The sequence below is a fragment of the Pelobates fuscus genome, chromosome 4 (genome assembly GCF_036172605.1).
Source record: "Pelobates fuscus isolate aPelFus1 chromosome 4, aPelFus1.pri, whole genome shotgun sequence".
NCBI lineage: Eukaryota > Metazoa > Chordata > Amphibia > Anura > Pelobatidae > Pelobates > Pelobates fuscus.
In genome coordinates this window covers 3,163,621-3,186,425 of record NC_086320.1, presented here as the reverse complement: position 1 = coordinate 3,186,425, position 22,805 = coordinate 3,163,621, and the positions used below count along the sequence as shown (strand labels likewise).

The 22,805-nt window shown below is 46.7% G+C and overlaps 1 protein-coding gene across 1 annotated transcript in view; it reads left to right on the top strand.

Annotated features, from left to right (window-relative positions):
- ADCK5 (aarF domain containing kinase 5) overlaps positions 1-22,805 on the top strand; it is a 93,963-nt gene that overhangs the window by 23,174 nt on the left and 47,984 nt on the right. Inside the window, exons 4-7 of the mRNA XM_063450907.1 lie at positions 7,592-7,667; positions 8,198-8,398; positions 19,207-19,347; positions 19,716-19,829. Coding sequence (XP_063306977.1) covers positions 7,592-7,667; positions 8,198-8,398; positions 19,207-19,347; positions 19,716-19,829 — 532 coding nt within the window. The remainder of the gene's footprint in view (positions 1-7,591; positions 7,668-8,197; positions 8,399-19,206; positions 19,348-19,715; positions 19,830-22,805) is intronic.

Below are 22,805 nucleotides of genomic sequence, written 5' to 3'. Positions count from 1 at the left end.
CAAACCCTCTCCAGGCTCTATAACACAGGCAATTCGTCTGTTTTCATTCCCTTGTTTGTGACCGACCGCAGGGCCAAAATGCATGGAACTGTTTTCGGATACTTTACCCATGCGGTCGGTCAAATCTTTGGAACCCCATATCTCCCGAACTGTTCATCCGAATGACTTGAATTTTGGATATGTTTCCCCCCTGAATAAGGGCTATCCAGCAATGCTGGATTTAAAGGTGTACCCCCTGTTTTTGGGGTACATCCAGAACTTGGCTGGAAAAGTGTACTGGATAATTGGGTTTAATGTTATCTGAGGGGAGGGGATGTGTGGGCTGAACCATGTATGTGATTGGTTATTTTATGCCTCCCCCTGGGTGTGGCCTGTATGTGGATTATTGTAATAAAAGCCAGGCTGGATGAGCCAGTCCAGAGTTCCTGTTTTACCCTCAAAGTGATGTGTCGTCTCATTATTGGGGGGAAGGATTTATTGCATGCTGTTCCAGTTGACTGCTAGGAGTACAAGCCTATTCGTATGGTTCCTATTCAATGGTCTACAGCATTCATATGCTAGAGAGGATTCCTATGCTTCTCTGATTCGGTGATTGTGGTGTCTGCTAGAGTGCTTGGAGTCCTCAGGAAGCGCTAGGAGCATCCATTAACGGAGGTACCAAGTCGGGGTGCCAGGCGATCCGTTACAAGTATATTTACCAGTTAATAGATATTCTCACCAGATGTTCTCAGGTAGGTTCAGGAACTTGTTTGTCATGGGTCTCTTTCTCTGCCTTACCCCTCCTGGCTCTGCCTTGATCGATCTCTCAATGCCTGGATCTCTGAATGCTTGAATCTCTTCTCTCCTCTTGTCTTAACTTTTTTTAAAGGGAAAGTTTCTCTGTTCGTCACTGGTTTATGAACCAATCACAACACTGTGGGTGTGGTTCCTTCTAAATAATAAATGTAGTATTTGGACTCTAGATGGCAGTCTTGTCCCACTAAACATACCTATCCAGGAAAGAGTTAACTTTTCCTGGTGGCTATTTTGACATCATTTACGTTATCTTTATGGTTACTATAACTTATTTTATCCTTTCACTTCAAAGGGTCTTTCTCAGTCCATGTGTCTCCATTTTCTGTAGTAATTCCTAATATGACAGTTTGTGAACTAAAAATGAACTCAAAACTTACAATGGGACTTTGTACATATGGAAAGTAAAATTAATTATTTAATCTTCTCTGTCACCTATGTCTGGGTTTAGAATTTATTCTATTCCATTAGCATTTTAGACAGTCTCTTATCATTTGGTTTGTTTATACTATACATTCTTAGCTCTGGTAAAGCGGTCAGTTTTACAGAAGGGATAGAAATCTTGTGTCTTTCGTTAACTTGAAAATAACAAAATGGAGTCTGGTCTGTTCATTGTGACTTCAGAACATACACTTTTAATTTCTATCATAGCACAAAATGTCTGCCGATATAAATACCCTGACAGTAGCCCTGCTCACTATATGGTGCTCCTTAGCGCGTCCTTTAGCCCTGCTTGCTATATGGTGCTTTAGAGCCCGTCCTGTAGCTCTGCTCGCTGTATGATGCTCTATAGCTCGTCCTGTAGCCCTGCTCGCTATATGGTGCTTTAGAGCCCATCCTGTAGCTCTGCTCGCTGTATGATGCTCTATAGCTCGTCCTGTAGCCCTGCTCGTTATATGGTGCTCTATAGCCTGTCAATAGAGCTTGGTTGCTTCAGCTAAGTGTTGCTTCTAAGTGTGTGTGTGGTTGGAGATATTCTGGAGAGTTTTACAGAAGCTTCAACTGTCTAAGAGTTGTGCTAAGAGTTTTCTTTTTTACTGTTACAGGTAAGATTCATCTGTAGGAAAAGGTTACTGATTGCACAAGGTTTGATTTCCTGTTGGTAATTATAAGGCATTTGATTGGATTAGGTAGCTACTTGCTATTGATTGCTATTTAAATTAGCTATTGTTTGCTAATAAGCAGAGGCCTACCCAGGTGTTAAACATTCCTAGTGGGAGGTGATTTTAGGAGTATATAAGGGTAGTTGTCATTAGCTTGGCTAATAGAGCTTGGTTGCTTCATCTAAGTGTTGCTTCTAAGTGTGTGTGTGGTTGGAGATATTCTGGTGAGTGTTGCTTCTAAGTGTGTGTGGTTGGAGATATTCTGGAGATAACCTGGAGGTAATCTGAGGTATTCAGGAGGATAAATAAAAAAAAAAAGGTAAAATTTGTTTGATTTAAATTATTCGCCTCATTGGAATGGCAAACTTAGTTCAGTGTAATAGTTGCTATGCATTTGTTTCGCGTTCCACTTTTTGGAGGTTTGGTTGTTGTCTAATCTGTAGACAGTTCTCTATCTTGCGGCAGGAGATTGTATTTTTGAAGTCTGAGATTTGTAAATTATCTGGTAAACAAACTCAGGCTGGAACTGCTGCAAAGCCACTGCCACAGAGACATACTAGGAATGGCAGATGGATTACTGTAGGATCTGGTAGACTTGGAGTTGTGGATAAAAGGCATATTGCACAGTCTGTTGTTCTACATAATTCATTTTCTGCACTTTCAGAGTGTAATGGTGTTATGGAGAGAGGCACTGAGGCTAGTGGTGTTGTGCAGAGAGGCACTGAGGCTAGTGGTGTTGTGCAGAGAGGCTTGAAGACTATGGTGAGGCCTAATAGAAAGCAGTTGTTGTTGGGAGATTCCATCATAAGAGGTGTGGAGATGGGCAATGGTGGTCTTGTGAGGTGTCTTCCCGGAGCTACTGCTCACAGAGACAGGAGACGTATCTGTAATATTGTTAAGCAAGCAAAGCAGGAAGGGGAATTGGATGTACTTGTCCATTTAGGGACAAATGACTTGGCTTGCAATGAGGTTTCAGAGGTTAAGGAAGTTTTTAGTGTTTTTGCCAATGATATACGGCAGGTTGCTTCCACACTGTCATTCTCTGAAGTTCTGCCTGTGCATAACACTCAGAACGACAGGCGGATGCGTATTAGGGACTTTAACTTGTGGCTTGGTGAATGGTGTCGGGAGCAAGGATTTGGCTTTATTGCTCATGGTAGCTCTGTTTGGAATGGAAATAAACTGTACAAAAAAGATGGTTTGCATCTTTCTCAAAAGGGAACAAATGTTCTCAGTGAGCAGTTCAGAGGTTTTGCTAGGATGTTTTTAAACTAGGAGGGGGGGGGGGCAAAAGGGTGATAAAACATCAATCCAATTGTCCCCCAAAACAAGGACAGAAGGTGCCTGTAGCAAGTGTGTTAAAAAATGATAAGCTTAGCGTCATGTCTACAAATGCTCGCAGTTTAGGGAATAAGATCCATGAACTTGTGGCAATAATGGCAACTGATAGTGTAGATTTAGTCGCTGTTACTGAGACATGGTATAATGAGAAAAATGACTGGGACATAGCAATACCAGGGTACTCTTTATATAGAAAAGACAGGGAAGGCAAGAAAGGGGGAGGGGTGGCCCTGTATGTAAAGAATAGCATAAAATCTAGCCTAATAAAGGTTAGTGAGGCGAACATAGAGTCCGTTTGGGTTACGTTAGAATTTGGTAATCACACAGTAACTCGTGTAGGTGTGATTTATAGGCCCCCAGGACAAATTGAAGAGTTAGATAATCTACTAGTTGAAGAAATAGCTAAAATGACAATGAAGGGGGAAGTTATCATCATGGGTGACTTTAATCTTCCTGATGTGAATTGGAAAACAAAAATAGCTACTTGTGCCAGGAGCACACATATTCTAAACTCCCTACTGGGATTGTCTCTAAAACAAGTCGTTGAGGAGCCAACTCGTAAAGAGGCCATACTAGATTTAGTGTTAACAAATGGAGATTTGGTATCAGATATTACTGTAGGTGAAAGTTTAGGATCCAGTGATCATCAGTCAGTGTGGTTTAATATAAGAACAGTGACTGAGTCACACCACACAAAAACAAAAGTTTTAGACTTTAGAAAAACAGACTTTTCTAAAATCAGAATATGTGTAAAGGAGTCATTATCAGACTGGAGCAATTTAAATGGAGTCCAAAATAAATGGGATTCTTTAAAAGCTGCACTACTGAAGGCAACGGAAAATTGCATTAGGCTTGTCAGTAAAAGCAAAAAATTCAAGAAACCACTGTGGTACTCCGCAGATGTGGCCAAAATAGTAAAAAACAAAAAGTTAGCATTTAGTAATTATAAAAAAACCCAGAGTGAGGAAGACAGAATGACCTATAAGATTAGGCAGAAAGAGGCTAAGCAAGTTATAAGAGCTTCCAAATCCCACACAGAAGAGAAAATAGCACAGTCAGTAAAAAAGGGGGACAAAACTTTTTTTAGATACATAAATGAGAAAAGAAAAGTAAAACAAGGATTAGTTAGATTAAAAACAAAAGAAGGAAGGTATGTAGATGAGGATAAAGGTCTAGCTGACTGCCTCAATGAATATTTTTGTTCGGTATTTACAGATGAAAATGAAGGAAAGGGACCTCAGTTAAGAAAAAGGATAAATGAGTCATTTATTACACGTGAGTTTACAGAGGAAGAGGTTCTATTTCAACTGTCAAAAGTAAAGACAAATAAGTCAATGGGACCTGATGGAATACACCCAAAGCTATTAAAAGAGCTTAGTGGTGTACTAGCAAAACCATTAACAGATTTATTTAACCAATCATTGATAACAGGAGTAGTCCCAGAAGATTGGAAGTTAGCGAATGTTGTGCCCATTCACAAGAAAGGTAATAGGGAGGAGTCGGGCAACTATAGGCCAGTAAGCCTTACTTCAGTAGTGGGGAAAGTGATGGAAACCATGTTAAAGGATAGGATTGTTGAACATCTAAAAACACATGGATTTCAAGACCAGAGACAACATGGGTTTACTTCAGGGAGATCATGCCAAACTAATCTTATTGATTTTTTTGATTGGGTAACTAAAATTATAGATCAGGGTGGTGCAGTAGACATTGCTTACCTAGATTTCAGTAAGGCTTTTGACACTGTTGCACATAGAAGGCTTATCAATAAACTACAATCTTTGAGTTTGGATTCCAATATTGTTGAATGGGTAAGGCAGTGGCTGAGTGACAGGCAACAGAGGGTTGTAGTCAATGGAGTATATTCGAAGCTTGGGCTTGTCACCAGTGGGGTACCTCAGGGATCTGTACTTGGACCCATTCTCTTTAATATTTTTATTAGTGATATTGCAGAAGGTCTTTATGGTAAGGTGTGTCTTTTTGCGGATGATACGAAGATATGTAACAGGGTTGATGTTCCAGGAGGGATAAGCCAAATGGAAAATGATTTAGGTAAACTAGAAAAATGGTCAGAGTTGTGGCAACTGACATTTAATGTGGATAAGTGCAAGATAATGCATCTTGGACGTAAAAACCCAAGGGTAGAGTACAAAATATTTGATAGAGTCCTAACCTCAACATCTAAGGAAAGGTATTTAGGGGTGATTATTTCTGATGACTTAAAGGTAGGCAGACAATGTAATAGAGCAGCAGGAAATGCTAGCAGAATGCTTGGTTGTATAGGGAGAGGTATTAGCAGTAGAAAGAGGGAAGTGATCATGCCATTGAACAGAACACTGGTGAGACCTCACTTGGAGTATTGTACGCAGTACTGGAGACTGTATCTTCAAAAGGATATTGATACCTTAGAGAGAGTTCAAAGAAGGGCTACTAAACTGGTTCATGGATTGCAGGATAAAACTTACCAGGAAAGGTTAAAGGATCTTAACATGTATAGCTTGGAGGAAAGACGAGACAGGGGGGATATGATAGAAACATTTAAATACATAAAGGGAATCAACACAGTAAAGGAGGAGACTATATTTAAAAGAAGAAAAACTACCACAACAAGAGGACATAGTCTTAAATTAGAGGGACAAAGGTTTAAAAATAATATCAGGAAGTATTACTTTACTGAGAGGGTAGTGGATGCATGGAATAGCCTTCCAGCTGAAGTGGTAGAGGTTAACACAGTAAAGGAGTTTAAGCATGCGTGGGATAGGCATAAGGCTATCCTAACTATAAGATAAGGCCAGGGACTAATGAAAGTATTTAGAAAACTGGGCAGACTAGATGGGCCGAATGGTTCTTATCTGCCGTCACATTCTATGTTTCTATGTTTCTGTCCTGTAGCCCTGCTCGCTGTATGATGCTCTGTAGCTCTGCTTGCTATATGGTGCTCTATAGCTCGTCCTGTAGCCCTGCTCGTTATATGGTGCTCTATAGCCCGTCCTGTAGCCCTGCTCGCTATAGGGTGCTCTATAGCCCATCCTGTAGCTCTGCTCGCTATAGGGTGCTCTATAGCCCGTCCTGTAGCTCTGCTCGCTGTATGGTGCTCTATAGCCCGTCCTGTAGCTCTGCTCGCTGTATGGTGCTCTATAGCCCGTCCTGTAGCCCTGCTCGCTGTATGGTGCTCTATAACCCATCCTGTAGCCCTGCTCGCTGTATGGTGCTCTATAGCCCGTCCTGTAGCCCTGCTCACTGTATGGTGCTCTATAACCCATCCTGTAGCCCTGCTCGCTATATGGTGCTCTATAACCCATCCTGTAGCCCTGCTCGCTATATGGTGCTCTTTAACCAGTCCTGTAGCCCTGCTCGCTATATGGTGCTCTATAGCCCTGTAGCCCTGCTCGCTATATGGTGCTCTTTAACCAGTCCTGTAGCCCTGTTCGCTATATGGTGCTCTATAGCCCTGTAGCCCTGCTCGCTATATGGTGCTCTTTAACCAGTCCTGTAGCCCTGCTCGCTGTATGGTGCTCTTTAACCAGTCCTGTAGCCCTGCTCACTGTATGGTGCTCTATAACCCATCCTGTAGCCCTGCTCGCTATATGGTGCTCTATAGCCCTGTAGCCCTGTGCGCTATATGGTGCTCTATAACCCATCCTGTAGCCCTGCTCGCTGTATGGTGCTCTATAGCCCGTCCTGTAGCCCTGCTCGCTGTATGGTGCTCTTTAACCCATCCTGGGCTACAGGACTGGTTAAAGAGCACCATACAGCACCATACACTGTATGGTGCTCTGTAGCCGGTCCTGTAGCCCTGCTCGCTATATGGTGCTCTTTAACCAGTCCTGTAGCCCTGCTCGCTATATGGTGCTCTTTAACCAGTCCTGTAGCCCTGCTCACTATATGGTGCTCTTTAACCAGTCCTGTAGCCCTGCTCGCTATATGGTGCTCTGTAGCCCGTCCTGTAGCCCTGCTCGCTACATGGTGCTCTATAACCCGTCCTGTAGCCCTGCTCGCTGTATGGTGCTCTGTAGCCCGTCCTGTAGCCCTGCTCGCTGTATGGTGCTCTGTAGCCCTGCTCGCTATATGGTGCTCTATAACCCATCCTGTAGCCCTGCTCGCTATATGGTGCTCTATAACCCATCCTGTAGCCCTGCTCGCTGTATGGTGCTCTTTAACCAATCCTGTAGCCCTGCTAGCTGTAAGGCTGCTCTGTAGCCTGTCTTGTAGCCCTGCACGAGTATGGTGCTCTATAACCTCATGTACTATGGATATCAGGAGATTTACACTGAATCTTGTGTCAGGGCTTCCTGTTTCCTCCATGTTTGCTTTTCATTTTGCCATTATTTCTTTGTTTGTTTTGTTTCTCTCAGGTCGCTCCTGATTGGATCTCAGATCTCTGTGGATTACTGGTGGTCGACTCATATCACCCTTCGTGGAGAGAATGAGGTGAGCAGCTTTTGGGTGATGGCTATGGATTTTCACAGCATTTATTTTCACACGGGTTTATTACTTGTAGCCCCTGGGCTATCTATACCTGGCTTCTGTAGGTATCTGCCGTGCATCACTTCTCATGTGATGATACCTGTGAATGTATTACCTGGTTACAGCTAAGAGTATTGTCTGGCTCATTGTGTTTTGCCCTGCATTCCTGCTGGGTTGTGACAAACTGCTTTCACCTGCTGGGTGACGGATCTCCCTGGCGGTGGGTGACGGATCTCCCTGGCGGTGGGTGACGGATCTCCCTGGCGGTGGGTGACGGATCTCCCTGGCGGTGGGTGACGGATCTCCCTGGCGGTGGGTGACGGATCTCCCTGGCGGTGGGTGACGGATCTCCCTGGCGGTGGGTGACGGATCTCCCTGGCGGTGGGTGACGGATCTCCCTGGCGGTGGGTGACGGATCTCCCATTTGCAGCTGTAGTGTGTTTAGAGTACTCTTTTCCAGTTAAGCTGTATTTAACGCTCTTTTGGTGTGGCAGAACAGCCCTCGTTATGAAACCATCATGTCTCGGTGTCACCAGCGGGCTGCTGACAGATTAGTGGAGGGAGCTGTCCTAAACGGAGGCCTGTATGTAAAATTGGGTCAAGGACTGTGTGCATTTAACCACCTGCTGCCCCCTGAATACACAAAGACCTTGCGTGTACTTGAGGACCAAGCGCTTCGACGCCGTGCCAATGAGGTGAGTGTGCCCACATGGTGGAAGCAGTCTATTTGTTGACTTCCATAAGGCAAAATGTGTGCATCTGGTTCTGTCACATGGCGCTGGTTCGTGTGTGTGAGGGTCTGCCCGGCAGGTGGTGTGTGAGGGTCTGCCCGGCAGGCGTTGTGTGTGAGGGTCTGCCCGGCAGGCGTTGTGTGTGAGGGTCTGCCCGGCAGGCGTTGTGTGTGTGTGAGGGTCTGCCCGGCAGGCGGTGTGTGTGTGTGAGGGTCTGCCCGGCAGGCGGTGTGTGTGTGTGAGGGTCTGCCCGGCAGGCGGTGTGTGTGTGTGAGGGTCTGCCCGGCAGGCGGTGTGTGTGTGTGAGGGTCTGCCCGGCAGGCGGTGTGTGTGTGTGAGGGTCTGCCCGGCAGGCGGTGTGTGTGTGTGAGGGTCTGCCCGGCAGGCGGTGTGTGTGTGTGAGGGTCTGCCCGGCAGGCGGTGTGTGTGTGTGAGGGTCTGCCCGGCAGGCGGTGTGTGTGTGTGAGGGTGTGCCCGGCAGGCGGTGTGTGTGTGTGTGAGGGTGTGCCCGGCAGGCGGTGTGTGTGTGTGTGAGGGTCTGCCCGGCAGGCGGTGTGTGTGTGTGTGTGAGGGTCTGCCCGGCAGGCGGTGTGTGTGTGTGTGAGGGTCTGCCCGGCAGGCGGTGTGTGTGTGTGTGAGGGTCTGCCCGGCAGGCGGTGTGTGTGTGTGTGAGGGTCTGCCCGGCAGGCGGTGTGTGTGTGTGTGTGTGAGGGTCTGCCCGGCAGGCGGTGTGTGTGTGTGTGAGGGTCTGCCCGGCAGGCGGTGTGTGTGTGTGTGTGTGAGGGTCTGCCCGGCAGGCGGTGTGTGTGTGTGTGTGTGAGGGTCTGCCCGGCAGGCGGTGTGTGTGTGTGTGTGAGGGTCTGCCCGGCAGGCGGTGTGTGTGTGTGTGTGAGGGTCTGCCCGGCAGGCGGTGTGTGTGTGTGTGAGGGTCTGCCCGGCAGGCGGTGTGTGTGTGTGTGAGGGTCTGCCCGGCAGGCGGTGTGTGTGTGTGTGTGAGGGTCTGCCCGGCAGGCGGTGTGTGTGTGTGAGGGTCTGCCCGGCAGGCGGTGTGTGTGTGTGTGAGGGTCTGCCCGGCAGGCGGTGTGTGTGTGTGTGAGGGTCTGCCCGGCAGGCGGTGTGTGTGTGTCTGTGAGGGTCTGCCCGGCAGGCGGTGTGTGTGTGTCTGTGAGGGTCTGCCCGGCAGGCGGTGTGTGTGTGTCTGTGAGGGTCTGCCCGGCAGGCGGTGTGTGTGTGTGTCTGTGTGTGATGGTCTGCCCGGCAGGCGGTGTGTGTGTGTGTGTGTGAGGGTCTGCCCGGCAGGCGGTGTGTGTGTGTGTGAGGGTCTGCCCGGCAGGCGGTGTGTGTGTGTGTGTGTGTGAGGGTCTGCCCGGCAGGCGGTGTGTGTGTGTGTGAGGGTCTGCCCGGCAGGCGGTGTGTGTGTGTGAGGGTCTGCCCGGCAGGCGGTGTGTGTGTGTGTGTGTGTGAGGGCCTGCCCGGCAGGCGGTGTGTGTGTGTGTGTGAGGGCCTGCCCGGCAGGCGGTGTGTGTGTGAGGGTCTGCCCGGCAGGCGGTGTGTGTGTGTGTGAGGGTCTGCCCGGCAGGCGGTGTGTGCGTGTGTGAGGGTCTGCCCGGCAGGCGGTGTGTGTGTGTGTGTGTGAGGGTCTGCCCGGCAGGCGGTGTGTGTGTGTGTGAGGGTCTGCCCGGCAGGCGGTGTGTGTGTGTGTGTGTGTGTGAGGGTCTTCCCGGCAGGCGGTGTGTGTGTGTGTGAGGGTCTGCCCGGCAGGCGGTGTGTGTGTGTGTGTGTGTGTGTGTGTGTGTGTGAGAGGGTCTGCCCGGCAGGCGGTGTGTCTGCGAATCTGTCTGGCAGGCGGTGCGTGCCTGCTGGTCGGTCTGTCTGTCTGGCAGGCAAGGTGGTAACAGCGTGATATGGAAAGTTATTTTGTTTTTCTGAACATATGGTGGCAGTACACAAATGTGTTGTACTTCCTATGTTGGTACAAGAAATCGCTTACATTTGCTCCTCCTATTTACTGTATAAAGACCTTAGAAGCCTGTCAGGGTACCTGTGGTCTCTACCTCCGAAAGAGGTAGAGACTTAGCTGTTCCTCCATCCAGACGGCCTGATGGCTCCCTTCCCCACGGTCTATCCGGTCATGCAAGGCCGGCCGCGAGGGAGTGACTGCCTTTTACAGCATCTAGGCAGGAAGTTGTCATCAGGACACTCCTCCGGAACGACCTGTCACTCAATTGCTGCAGGACCAATCAGGACGCCTCGGAGGCGTGGTTACTGCTCTGAACAGGGTATTTAACAGAGCTTCTTTCATTAGCTCATTGCCCTGTCGTGGTTCTAGCTTGTTCTAGTCACTCAGTGCTTGTGTATTCTATTATCCCTTTTGGTTTTGACCCGGCTTGTTTACCTTACTCTGCTTATCTCTGTTACCCTTGATTCGGCTTGTCTCTCGCTTACCTGTCTTCTGTTACCCTCGACCTCGGCTTGTACTACTTACGTTAGTCCGGCCATTCTAAGGTCCGGTATACGTATCTGGCTACTGTTTGTACTCTGCGTGTTGGATCCCTGTCCCGATCCTGACATTACGACAGGGCCAATGGATCCTGCAAGTACAAACAGTCAGCTAGCTTCTCCTGATCCTAGGTTTGAAGCCATGGATCACAGAATGGATCAGATGGCGCTTGCGCTACAGGCTCTACTATCTCGTGCCAATAACCCACCAGAGGAGATACGTAATACCCCTGTTTCTCCTGTCGGTTCAGGTCTAGAGGTAGCCACAGTGGGTGCTTCTTCTCACATTACCCCCCCCAGTACGCTATGGTGGGGCTCCTGAGAAGTGTCGTGGTTTCTTAAACCAAATTAGTATCCACTTTGAATTGCAACCTCGCTCTTATCCTACAGATAGGGCAAAGGTAGGATTTATTATCACCCTACTTATTGAGAAAGCTCTGAGAAGGGCCAACCCATTATGGGAGAACGATAACCCATTAGTTTATAACTATAACGCCTTTGTAGCTGCTTTTAGAAGAACATTTGACCCTCCAGGTAGAAAGGTTAATGCAGCCAGATTACTGTTGCGTCTGAGGCAGGAGAACCGAACACTGGTGGATTATGCACTAGAGTTCAGGTCTCTGGCGTCAGAAGTCAAGTGGAATGAGCAGGCGTATATGGATGTATTTTTGAATGGCTTATCTGAAGTAATCCTTGATGAGGTTGCTACCAGAGAACTCCCTGAGAATTTAGAGGATTTAATTTCGTTCATCTCTCGTATAGATGAACGTTTAAGAGAGAGACAGAACACTCGAGAGAGGAACCGGAGACCTTCTTTTAGGTTAGCCCCCTCTTTTCCAAGTCCTGACTCCACGGTATCTTTGCTTCCTGAACCTATGCAGATAGGGTATACCCGCCTCTCTGAGGAGGAAAGACAGTACAGGAGAAGAGAGGGTTTGTGTATGTATTGTGGAGCTAAGGGTCATTTACTCTCGAACTGTTCTAACCGCCCGGGAAACGCTCGCACCTAAGTCTCTCTAGAGGACAGGCCTTGGGTGTTTCTATTTTGTCCTCTACTCCTAATTATAAAGATCACAGGCTTCTGCTACCAGTTTCCTTAACTTGCGGGAGGGAAGTAGTAAGGGCTATGGCTTTGATAGATTCCGGTGCTGCTGAGAATTTTATCGACCAAGCCTTTGCTAAGGGAGACACCCTTGGCCGTTGAGGCCATAGATGGTAGACCACTACTAGACCCTGTTATCTTTCGTGAGACCATACCCATTGAGTTAAATGTTGGTATCCTACACGTGGAGAATTTATCTCTTCTGCTCATTTCGTCTCCTTCCGTTCCCATAGTTCTGGGGTACCCATGGTTGAAAGAACATAACCCTATTATCGATTGGGAGTTAGGGGAGATACTCTCGTGGGGCCAGGGCTGCCAGGATCGGTGTTTGTGCAAGGTTTCTCCATTAGCTAATATTAACATACAGGAGAATCCTACTCAGTCCACAGAAAGACAAATACCAGACCTTTACCTAGACTTAAGGGCAGTGTTTGACAAGAAGAATGCCGATTCTTTGCCGCCACACAGGTCATTTGACTGTAAAATTAAGCTTCTACCCGGGACTATGCCTCCGAGGGGCCATGTATATCCTTTGTCTGTTCAGGAAAACTCGGTTCTAGAGGAGTATATTCAGGAGAATTTAGAAAAGGGATTCATCAGGAGGTCTTCTTCTCCGGCCGGGGCAGGGTTCTTTTTCATTAAGAAGAAGGATGGCACGCTGAGACCTTGTATCGATTACCGAGGCTTGAATAAAATAACTGTCAGAAATGCCTATCCTATCCCACTGATTACCGAGTTATTTGATCGTCTTAAGGGCTCCAAAATTTTCACCAAGTTAGATCTCAGAGGGGCTTACAATTTGGTGAGAATCCAGCAAGGTCACGAGTGGATGACGGCATTCAATACCCGGTATGGCCATTACGAATACACTGTTATGCCATTTGGACTATGCAATGCTCCTGCAGTATTTCAAGATTTGATTAATGAGGTACTTAGGGAGTTTCAGCATGATTGTGTTATTGTTTACCTGGACGACATACTAATACACTCTAAGGAGATTGAGACTCACCATAAACAGGTCAGAAAGGTGTTACACAAACTTCTGCAACATGGTCTATACTGCAAATTGGAGAAGTGCAGTTTTGATCAGTCTCAGGTAGACTTTCTTGGGTACGTGATTTCTGGGGAAGGTTTTAAAATGGATCCTGGTAAACTCCAATCTATTTTAGACTGGCCTTTGCCCAAAGGACTCAAGGCTATCCAAAGGTTTATTGGTTTTTCCAACTACTATAGGCGCTTCATTAAGGGTTACTCCTCTATCATTGCGCCTATTACCAATATGACCAAACAAGGGGCTGACACTAAGTTCTGGTCTGAGGAAGCTCTTGGTGCTTTTAAGACTCTCAAGGAACTTTTTGCCTCAGCTCCCATTCTAGTTCATCCTGATACGACTCTGCCTTTCTTGCTCGAGGTCGATGCTTCTGAGACAGGAGTTGGGGCTGTTCTGTCTCAAAGGTTAGGGGTGGATAAACCGTTACACCCTTGTGGTTTCTTCTCTAAAAAAATTTCTGGGCCTGAGAGCAGATATGACATCGGGGAGAGGGAACTATTAGCGGTCATTAAGGCTTTAAAGGAGTGGAGACATTTACTGGAAGGGACACTACACCCTGTTACTATTCTAACGGATCATAAGAACTTGTCTTATATTGGGGAGGCTAAGCGCTTGTCCGCCAGGCAGGCTCGCTGGGCCTTGTTCCTCACTCACTTTAATTATGTACTTACGTATAGACCTGGTTCTAAGAACTCTAAAGCCGATGCTTTGTCTCGTCAATATGAACCATCCACTATAACTGAACCACTTCTGTCCTCCATAGTTCCTAAGGGGAATATTATCGCGAACACGAATCTCAGGATTCACTCTCCATTGCTTTCTGAGATCATGAAGTTTCAGCATTTGGCACCCAAACAGACTCCTGGGGATCGACACTTCGTTCCTGCCGCTCTCCAACTGGAGGTGCTACGCTGTCTCCATAACAGCAAGGTGGCTGGGCATCCTGGCATCCGCAAGACTTATGCGCTGGTCTCTAAAGATTTTTGGTGGCCTGACTTACGCAAGGATATTAAAGAATTCATCGGGGCATGTGAAGTTTGTACCAAGACCAAGCTACCCCATTCGCTTCCATGCGGATTTCTGCACCCTTTAGAGGTTCCTGAAAAGCCTTGGTCCTGCCTGGCAATGGACTTCATTGTTGATTTGCCTATCTCTAAAAAGCAGACTGTCATCCTCACTGTGGTAGACAGATTTACTAAAATGGCTCACTTCATTCCCTTACCTAAACTCCCATCTTCGCCCGAATTAGCGGAGATATTCGCCAGGGAGATTTTCCGTTTGCATGGGATACCTTCCCAAATTGTCTCTGACAGAGGCTCCCAATTTGTTTCCCGTTTTTGGAGATCATTCTGCTCCCAACTAGGCATCAAATTGAATTTCTCCTCTGCCTATCATCCTCAGTCCAATGGAGCTGCTGAACGCACTAACCAAAAAGTTGAACAATATTTACGTTGTTTCGTTTCAGAACACCAGGACGATTGGGTCGGTTTGATTCCTTGGGCGGAGTTTGCTCATAACAATCTCATTTGTGATTTTACGCATTCTAGCCCTTTTTTCTTGAATTATGGCTTTCATCCTTCCATCCTTCCTTCGGAGTCTTCTTCTCAAGGGATACCGTCGGTGGATGTTCATGTTGCCAATTTAAGAAAGTTGTGGGATCAAACTCGACAAATCCTTCTGCACAATTCTACGCTGGTTAAAAAACACGCTGACAAACGTAGAAGGGCAGCACCGGTGTTTGTTCCAGGCGATAGAGTATGGTTAAGTACTAGAAACATTCGGTTAAAAGTGCTGTCCATGAAGTTTGCTCCTCGATATATTGGACCTTACAGGGTACTGTCTCAAATTAACTAAGTTGCGTATCGCTTAGCGTTGCCTAATGCCTTACGCATTCCTAATTCATTTCATGTTTCCTTGCTAAAACCATTAATATGTAACAGGTTCTCCTCCACGATCGCCCCTCCCCGCTCAGTTCAGGTGGAGGGTCAGGAGGAGTATGAGGTCAATTCCATCGTTGATTCTCGAATCTCCCGGGGGAAACTGCAATATCTGGTCGATTGGAAGGGTTATGGTCCTGAGGAGAGAAGTTGGGTACCTCAGGAGGAGGTGCATGCTCCCCGTCGCCGCAGGGCGTTTCACTCTCGATTCCCTTCTCGCCCTGGTGTATTCCGCCCGGTGGGCGTATCTGAGAGGGGGGGTACTGTCAGGGTACCTGTGGTCTCTACCTCCGAAAGAGGTAGAGACTTAGCTGTTCCTCCATCCAGACGGCCTGATGGCTCCCTTCCCCACGGTCTATCCGGTCATGCAAGGCCGGCCGCAAGGGAGTGACTGCCTTTTACAGCATCTAGGCAGGAAGTTGTCATCAGGACACTCCTCCGGAACGACCTGTCACTCAATTGCTGCAGGACCAATCAGGACGCCTCGGAGGCGTGGTTACTGCTCTGAACAGGGTATTTAACAGAGCTTCTTTCATTAGCTCATTGCCCTGTCGTGGTTCTAGCTTGTTCTAGTCACTCAGTGCTTGTGTATTCTATTATCCCTTTTGGTTTTGACCCGGCTTGTTTACCTTACTCTGCTTATCTCTGTTACCCTTGATTCGGCTTGTCTCTCGCTTACCTGTCTTCTGTTACCCTCGACCTCGGCTTGTCTTTGACCATTCTATACTGTACTACTTACGTTAGTCCGGCCATTCTAAGGTCCGGTATACGTATCTGGCTACTGTTTGTACTCTGCATGTTGGATCCCTGTCCCGATCCTGACAAAGCCCAAGTAAGATCCGTTCTTTCTTGTCCCAGCGTTGGACGGTCAGGTAATCGGCAGACTGAGGCACGTGGAATGCTGCCTGGGGGAACAGACCTGATTGCTCCCCAGGCTCCAGCTCTGAGTTATGGAGCGCATCTGAATGCTGCTATTTATGCCAAAGATGTATCCGAAAATCAGTAAGGCGGTCCAGGTGTTTTAGGCTGTGCAGAGCGATGGAATGCACATCTGTGAGGCCTTGCATACATCCCAAGTCCTGACGGCACTGCTGCGCATGCATGGAACGAAACTTCTCATTTTGGATTACAATTCAATTTAAAAAAGCTATTTAAGCTGTGCAAGACCCTCCTGACCGCATGGATGCTGTTCAGATTGGGCTTGCCACGTCACCAGCACCCCACACACGGCTCTGAGGTTTTTGAGGTGTGATTTTAATTTTTTAATTTTTCTTCTTTGAAAATCTTTCATGTATTTTGGATACTTAATGCTATATATTTTTTTTATTATTATTATTTTTTTAATTTTCAGAAATGTCTAATCCTGCATCTTCTGATAAGGTGGAGAAGGATTGGATGCCAACTCCTGTAAAAAAGAGAGCGTTTCCAAAAGGAAAATGTTTAACTTGTGTTCTGCGGAGTCATTTGTAAAAACAAAATCAAAGAGTCTTAAAAGGACAGCAAGATCAAGTATTCCGGTTACAGCACAGGAACATATCGGGAAAAGACACCGAAGGAAATCTTAATCAAGATCAGATTTATCCTCTGGGGAATGCTCAGCATCATATTTCTTAGATACTGCTAGTGCGTCATCTAGACTGGAAATGGGATTCCCACCAGACGACTTGAGAAGATTTGTACAGGAGGGAACTTTGGTTTTAAATGAATATTCATCTTTTAAACCTAAGGGAAAAGGTATTCCTGATTCTCAGAAACTTCCCAGTTTGATGCAAAGAGAATGGAGAAATATGGAGAAAAAAAAAAGAGCATTTATCTCCAGACACTTGAATAACCTCTTTAAGCTTCAAGGGGAAGTTAAGAGGGAGAAATTGCCTAAAGTGGGCATTCAGGTTGCACAGATCTATGTTTTTGATTGTTGATTTTTTGATACGATCCTTGGAGGATTGTTTAGTAGATTCCAAGGAAATTATCCCACCTTACATAACTTGAGATTATCCACTGAATTTCTCATGGATATGTCAGAATTATCCACTGAATATTCTCCACTCTGGTCTGAAGTCCAGTTACATGGTGGAAAGAGTCATGCTTCCTCTCAAGTCCTTTCTCTCAAGCAAAAAGATTGGTTAATGTTTACTACAGATGTCTCATATAGGGTGTAGAGCACATCTACAGTCTCATATGTGCCAAGGAGTTTGGTGTGCAAAAGACGCATACCGATCATCAAACGATGGGCAACTAAAGGCAGTTTTCTAAGCTCTACAACATTTCAGGCTGTGGATTTCAGAAAAAGCCATAAGAATCAAATCAGACAACAACACAGCTGTCTTGTATCTAAACAGACCAGGGAGAACGATGCTCAAGAGTCTTCAGCTTATTTGTTTGGAAATGACAGGCTCAGAGAGAATTGGAAGATTTGGCAGCTACACACATAAAGGAAATAGAAAATACAGTAGACGACTAACTCAACAGAAATGGAAATGGTCCCAAACAGAGTGGTCTCTTCACCCAGACCTGTTTGCAGTTCTCATCAGAAGATTTGGATTTCCAGAAATAGATCTTATGGCCAGAAGGGAAAATCGGAAAGTGTCGTTATTTGCATCCCTTTACAGACCAGATCGACCACATTTTCTAGACTGAATGTCCATCAAATGAAATGTCAGACTGGCATTTTTGTTCTCTCCAGTATCCCTAATTCCCAGGGTCATCCAGAAAAACAGGACAGAGAAAAAGAGTTGGAGAAACAAGTATTTTCCTCATCAGAGGAGTTTACCATTTTTCATTCGAATAAAGACCTCTTATATCCTAAACCTTAATTTTTGCCTAAGGTTATCTCTAACCGAGTAATCAACAAGCCTATTGTTCTAGCATCATTCTCCTTCCTGTCCTCAATAACAAAATGGTATACGTTGGATGTCCAAATAGCTTTGCTCTTTGGACATCACAGATCCACTCCTTTTAGTAAGTCAGACCATCTGTGCATCAATGTCCAGAGAACGTCCCAGGGTAAAGGTCTGAAAACACATCGCCAAATGGCTTATTGAAACTGTCAAGTTATCATACAAGTCCAGCAGTCTTCAGTGTCCTGTCTCCATTAAAGGAACACTATAGTCACCTAAATTACTTTAGCTAAATAAAGCAGTTTTAGTGTATAGATCATTCCCCTGCAATTTCACTGCTCAATTCACTGTCATTTAGGAGTTAAATCACTTTGTTTCTGTTTATGCAGCCCTAGCCACACCTCCCCTGGCTATGATTGACAGAGCCTGCATGAAAAAAAAACTGGTTTCACTTTCAAACCGATGTAATTTACCTTAAATAATTGTATCTCAATCTCTAAATTGAACTTTAATCACATACAGGAGGCTCTTGCAGGGTCTAGCAAGCTATTACCATAGCAGGGGATAAGAAAATCTTAATTAAACAGAACTCGCAATAAAGAAAGCCTAAATAGGGCTCTCTTTACAGGAAGTGTTTATGGAAGGCTGTGCAAGTCACATGCAGGGAGGTGTGACTAGGGTTCATAAACTAAGGGATTTAACTCCTAAATGGCAGAGGATTGAGCAGTGAGGCTGCAGGGGCATGTTCTATACACCAAAACTGCTTCATTATGATAAAGCTGTTCAGGTGACTATAGTGTCCCTTTAAGGGTTACTCTAAAAGAGCGATGGTTACATCTTGGGCCAAACGTGCTAATGTTTCACCGGAAGATAACGGCAGAGCAGATAAGTGGTTAACATTTAACAACTTTCTAATACATTACAGGATAGACATATTCTCATCCTCAGAGGCTGCTTTCTGTGCTCCAAGCAGTAGTTTATTGAATGCCCACCCTTCAGTGGGTACCTGGGATCTTGCTATATTCCACTTGTGTACTGCTACCATATGTTTACAGTAAGTAAAAATGTCATTAAAAAAAGGCCAAGTCTTAATATGGTGGCAGTACATATATAAAGTTATATTTTGGCATTTAATTGGAGTCCGTATATATACCTATTTTTTTATTTTTTTGCTATTAACTGATCTAACTTGGGCTTCTCGTGGCTTTATACAGGAAGTAGGATAAGCACACGTATTTTCTTACAGATTACCTGTCCCAACATAGGAAGTATAACCCACTTGTGTACTGCCACCATATTAAGGAAAAAATGACTTACTGTAAGTAAAGACATGTTTTCTTGCCCAGGTGAACGAGATATTTGTAGAAGATTTTGGGGCGCCAGTTGAATCCCTTTTTTTGGACTTTGACCAGGAGCCAATAGCAGCTGCTAGTCTAGCCCAGGTGCACCGCGCTACAATGCATGATGGCACTAAGGTGGCTGTAAAGGTAGGATTGAGCAGAGTGTCTCCTCCTGTGTTGGTAGTTCTCTGGTCTCCACTCCTTCAAAAAATCGTTAAAAACCCACTTCTTCATAAAAGCGTATCAATTAAACTGTTAATAGCTCCCAACTGATTGCTCTTCTGCAACTGTCACTAGTCTAATACTATCCTTACCTTTTGTGTCATTTTACCCCACTCCCTCTAGCATGTAAGCTCATTGAGCAGGGCCCTCAACCCCTCTGTTCCTGTGTGTCCAACTTGTCTGGTTACAACTACATGTCTGTCCGTCCACCCATTGTAAAGCGCTGCGGAATTTGACGGCGCTCTATAAATATCATAATAATAATAATAATAAATGTATGTCTCTTCCTGTAGGTTCAGTACATTGATCTCCAAGATAGATTTGATGGTGATATTCAGACCTTGGAACTGCTTCTTCGCCTCATTGAGTTCATGCACCCAACATTTGGATTCAGCTGGGTGCTTAAGGTAGGTCCTGTGCTGCCTTATAGTCTGCGATTCACTACTTGCAGAGCCCGGGGCTGTCTGCTGTGCTGGATGAGCTGGCCGAGCTGTCTGATAGTGCTGTGTTACATGGGCTGGCCAAAAGGTCTAATAGAGTGCTGTGCTAGATGGGCTGGCTGAGCTGTCTGATAGAATGCTGTTAGATGGGCTGGCCAAGCTGTCTAATAGAATGCTGTGTTAGATGGGCCGGCCGAGCGGTCTAATAGAATGCTGTGTTAGATGGGCCGGCCGAGCGGTCTAATAGAATGCTGTTATATGGGCTGGCTGAGCTGTCTGTGTTAGATGGGCTGGTTAAGCTGTCTAATAGAATGCTGTGTTAGATGGGCTGGTTAAGCTGTCTAATAGAATGCTGGGCTGGCCAAGCTGTCTAATAGAGTGCTGTGTTAGATGGGCCGGCCGAGCGGTCTAATAGAGTGCTGTTATATGGGCTGGCTGAGCTGTCTGTGTTAGATGGGCCGACCAAGCTGTCTGTTTTAGATGGGCCGACCAAGCTGTCTGATGCTGTGCTAGATGGGCTGGCCGAGCTGTCTAATAGAGTTAGATGGGCTGGCCAAGCTGTCTGATGCTGTGTTAGATGGGCCGGCCGAGCGGTCTAATAGAATGCTGTGTTAGATGGCCTGGCCAAGCTGTCTGATGCGGTGTTAGATGGGCCGGCCGAGCTGTCTGATGCGGTGTTAGATGGGCCAGCCGAGCAGTCTAATAGAGTTAGATGGGCTGGCCAAGCTGTCTGATGCTGTGTTAGATGGGCCGGCCGAGCGGTCTAATAGAATGCTGTGTTAGATGGCCTGGCCAAGCTGTCTGATGCGGTGTTAGATGGGCCGGCCGAGCTGTCTGATGCGGTGTTAGATGGGCCAGCCGAGCGGTCGAATAGAATGCTGTGCTAGATGGGCCGGCTGAACGGTCTAATAGAATGCTGTGTTAGATGGGCCGGCCGAGCTATTAGAATGCTGTGTTAGATGGGCTGGCCAAGCTGTCTGTGTTAGATGGGCCGGCCGAGCGGTCTAATAGAATGCTGTGCTAGATGGGCCGGCCGAGCGGTCTAATAGAATGCTGTGCTAGATGGGCCGGCCGAGCGGTCTGATGCGGTGTTAGATGGGCCGACCAAGCTGTCTAATAGAATGCTGTGTTAGGCTGGCCAAGCTGTCTGATGCTGTGTTAGATGGGCCGGCCAAGCTATCTGATGCGGTGTTAGATGGGCCGGCCAAGCTATCTGATGCGGTGTTAGATGGGCCGGCCAAGCTATCTGATGCGGTGTTAGATGGGCTGGCCAAGCTATCTGATGCGGTGTTAGATGGGCCGACCAAGCTGTCTAATAGAATGCTGTGTTAGATGGGCTGGCCAAGCTATCTGATGCGGTGTTAGATGGGCTGGCCAAGCTATCTGATGCGGTGTTAGATGGGCCGGCCGAGCTGTCTAATAGAATGCTGTGTTAGATGGGCTGGCTGAGCTGTCTAATAGAATGCTGTGTTAGATGGGCTGGCCGAGCTGTCTAATAGAATGCTGTGTTAGATGGGCTGGCCAAGCTGTCTGATGCTGTGTTAGATGGGCTGGCCAAGCTGTCTGATGCTGTGTTAGATGGGCTGGCCAAGCTGTCTAATAGAATGCTGTGTTAGATGGGCTGGCCAAGCTGTCTAATAGAATGCTGTGTTAGATGGGCTGGTTAAGCTGTCTAATAGAATGCTGTGTTAGATGGGCTGGCTAAGCTGTCTAATAGAATGCTGTGTTAGATGGGCCGGCCAAGCTGTCTAATAGAATGCTGTGTTAGATGGGCTGGCTGAGCTGTCTGATGCGGTGTTAGATGGGCCAAGAAATTCAGTATTGTTGGCTCAGGGAGTGTGAGGTGAGGCCTGGAGCTTACAGAAGTCACTGGGAAATGTAAAATGGAGAGATTCAGGGCCGTCTTTAACAACGGGCAAACGGGGCAGCTGCCTCGGCCCCAATTACTCCTGGGAGGTCCAAAGCAGCAACCTGGACCAGACAGCCCACCGGAGTGCTGAGAAACTTCCTGGTGGGCTGCTGCAGGTGATGTAATCAGGGGCCCCTGGCCTTTTAAGTGTGCTCCAGACCGGGCCCTGTCTTTCTGCCTGCTGGGAGGAAGTGATGTCAGATCACTTCCTTAAAAGTAACAGAGTGCTGCTGGGGAGGAGGAGGCACCCATGGATGAAGAGAAGGAGGAGGAGAGGGACTGAGATAGCAGGTTCCTCAGACCGCCATCAACCTCAGCCATCCAGCTCCAACAGGACCCCAGGGAAGCCACCCTTCTGTAAAGCTAAGGAGACAGGAGGGTGGCTAAACTATGTAGATTGATAGATGTTGTGAACCTAGGTCTGAGTCAGTGTGTGTCTGGCTGTGTTTTTGTCAGTGTGTGTCTGGCTGTGTTTTTGTCAGTGTGTGTCTGGCTGTGTTTTTGTCAGTGTGTGTCTTGCTGTGTTTTTGTCAGTGTGTGTCTGTATATCTGGCTGTTTGTGTTTCTGACTGTGTGTGTATCTGACTGTGTGTGTGTATCTGACTGTGTGTGTGTATCTGACTGTGTGTGTGTATCTGACTGTGTGTGTGTATCTGACTGTGTGTGTGTATCTGACTGTGTGTGTGTATCTGACTGTGTGTGTGTATCTGACTGTGTGTGTGTATCTGACTGTGTGTGTGTATCTGACTGTGTGTGTGTATCTGACTGTGTGTGTATCTGACTGTGTGTGTGTATCTGACTGTGTGTGTGTATCTGACTGTGTGTGTATCTGACTGTGTGTGTGTATCTGACTGTGTGTGTGTATCTGACTGTGTGTGTGTATCTGACTGTGTGTGTGTATCTGACTGTGTGTGTGTATCTGACTGTGTGTGTGTATCTGACTGTGTGTGTGTATCTGACTGTGTGTGTGTGTGTATCTGACTGTGTGTGTGTATCTGACTGTGTGTGTGTATCTGACTGTGTGTGTGTGTGTG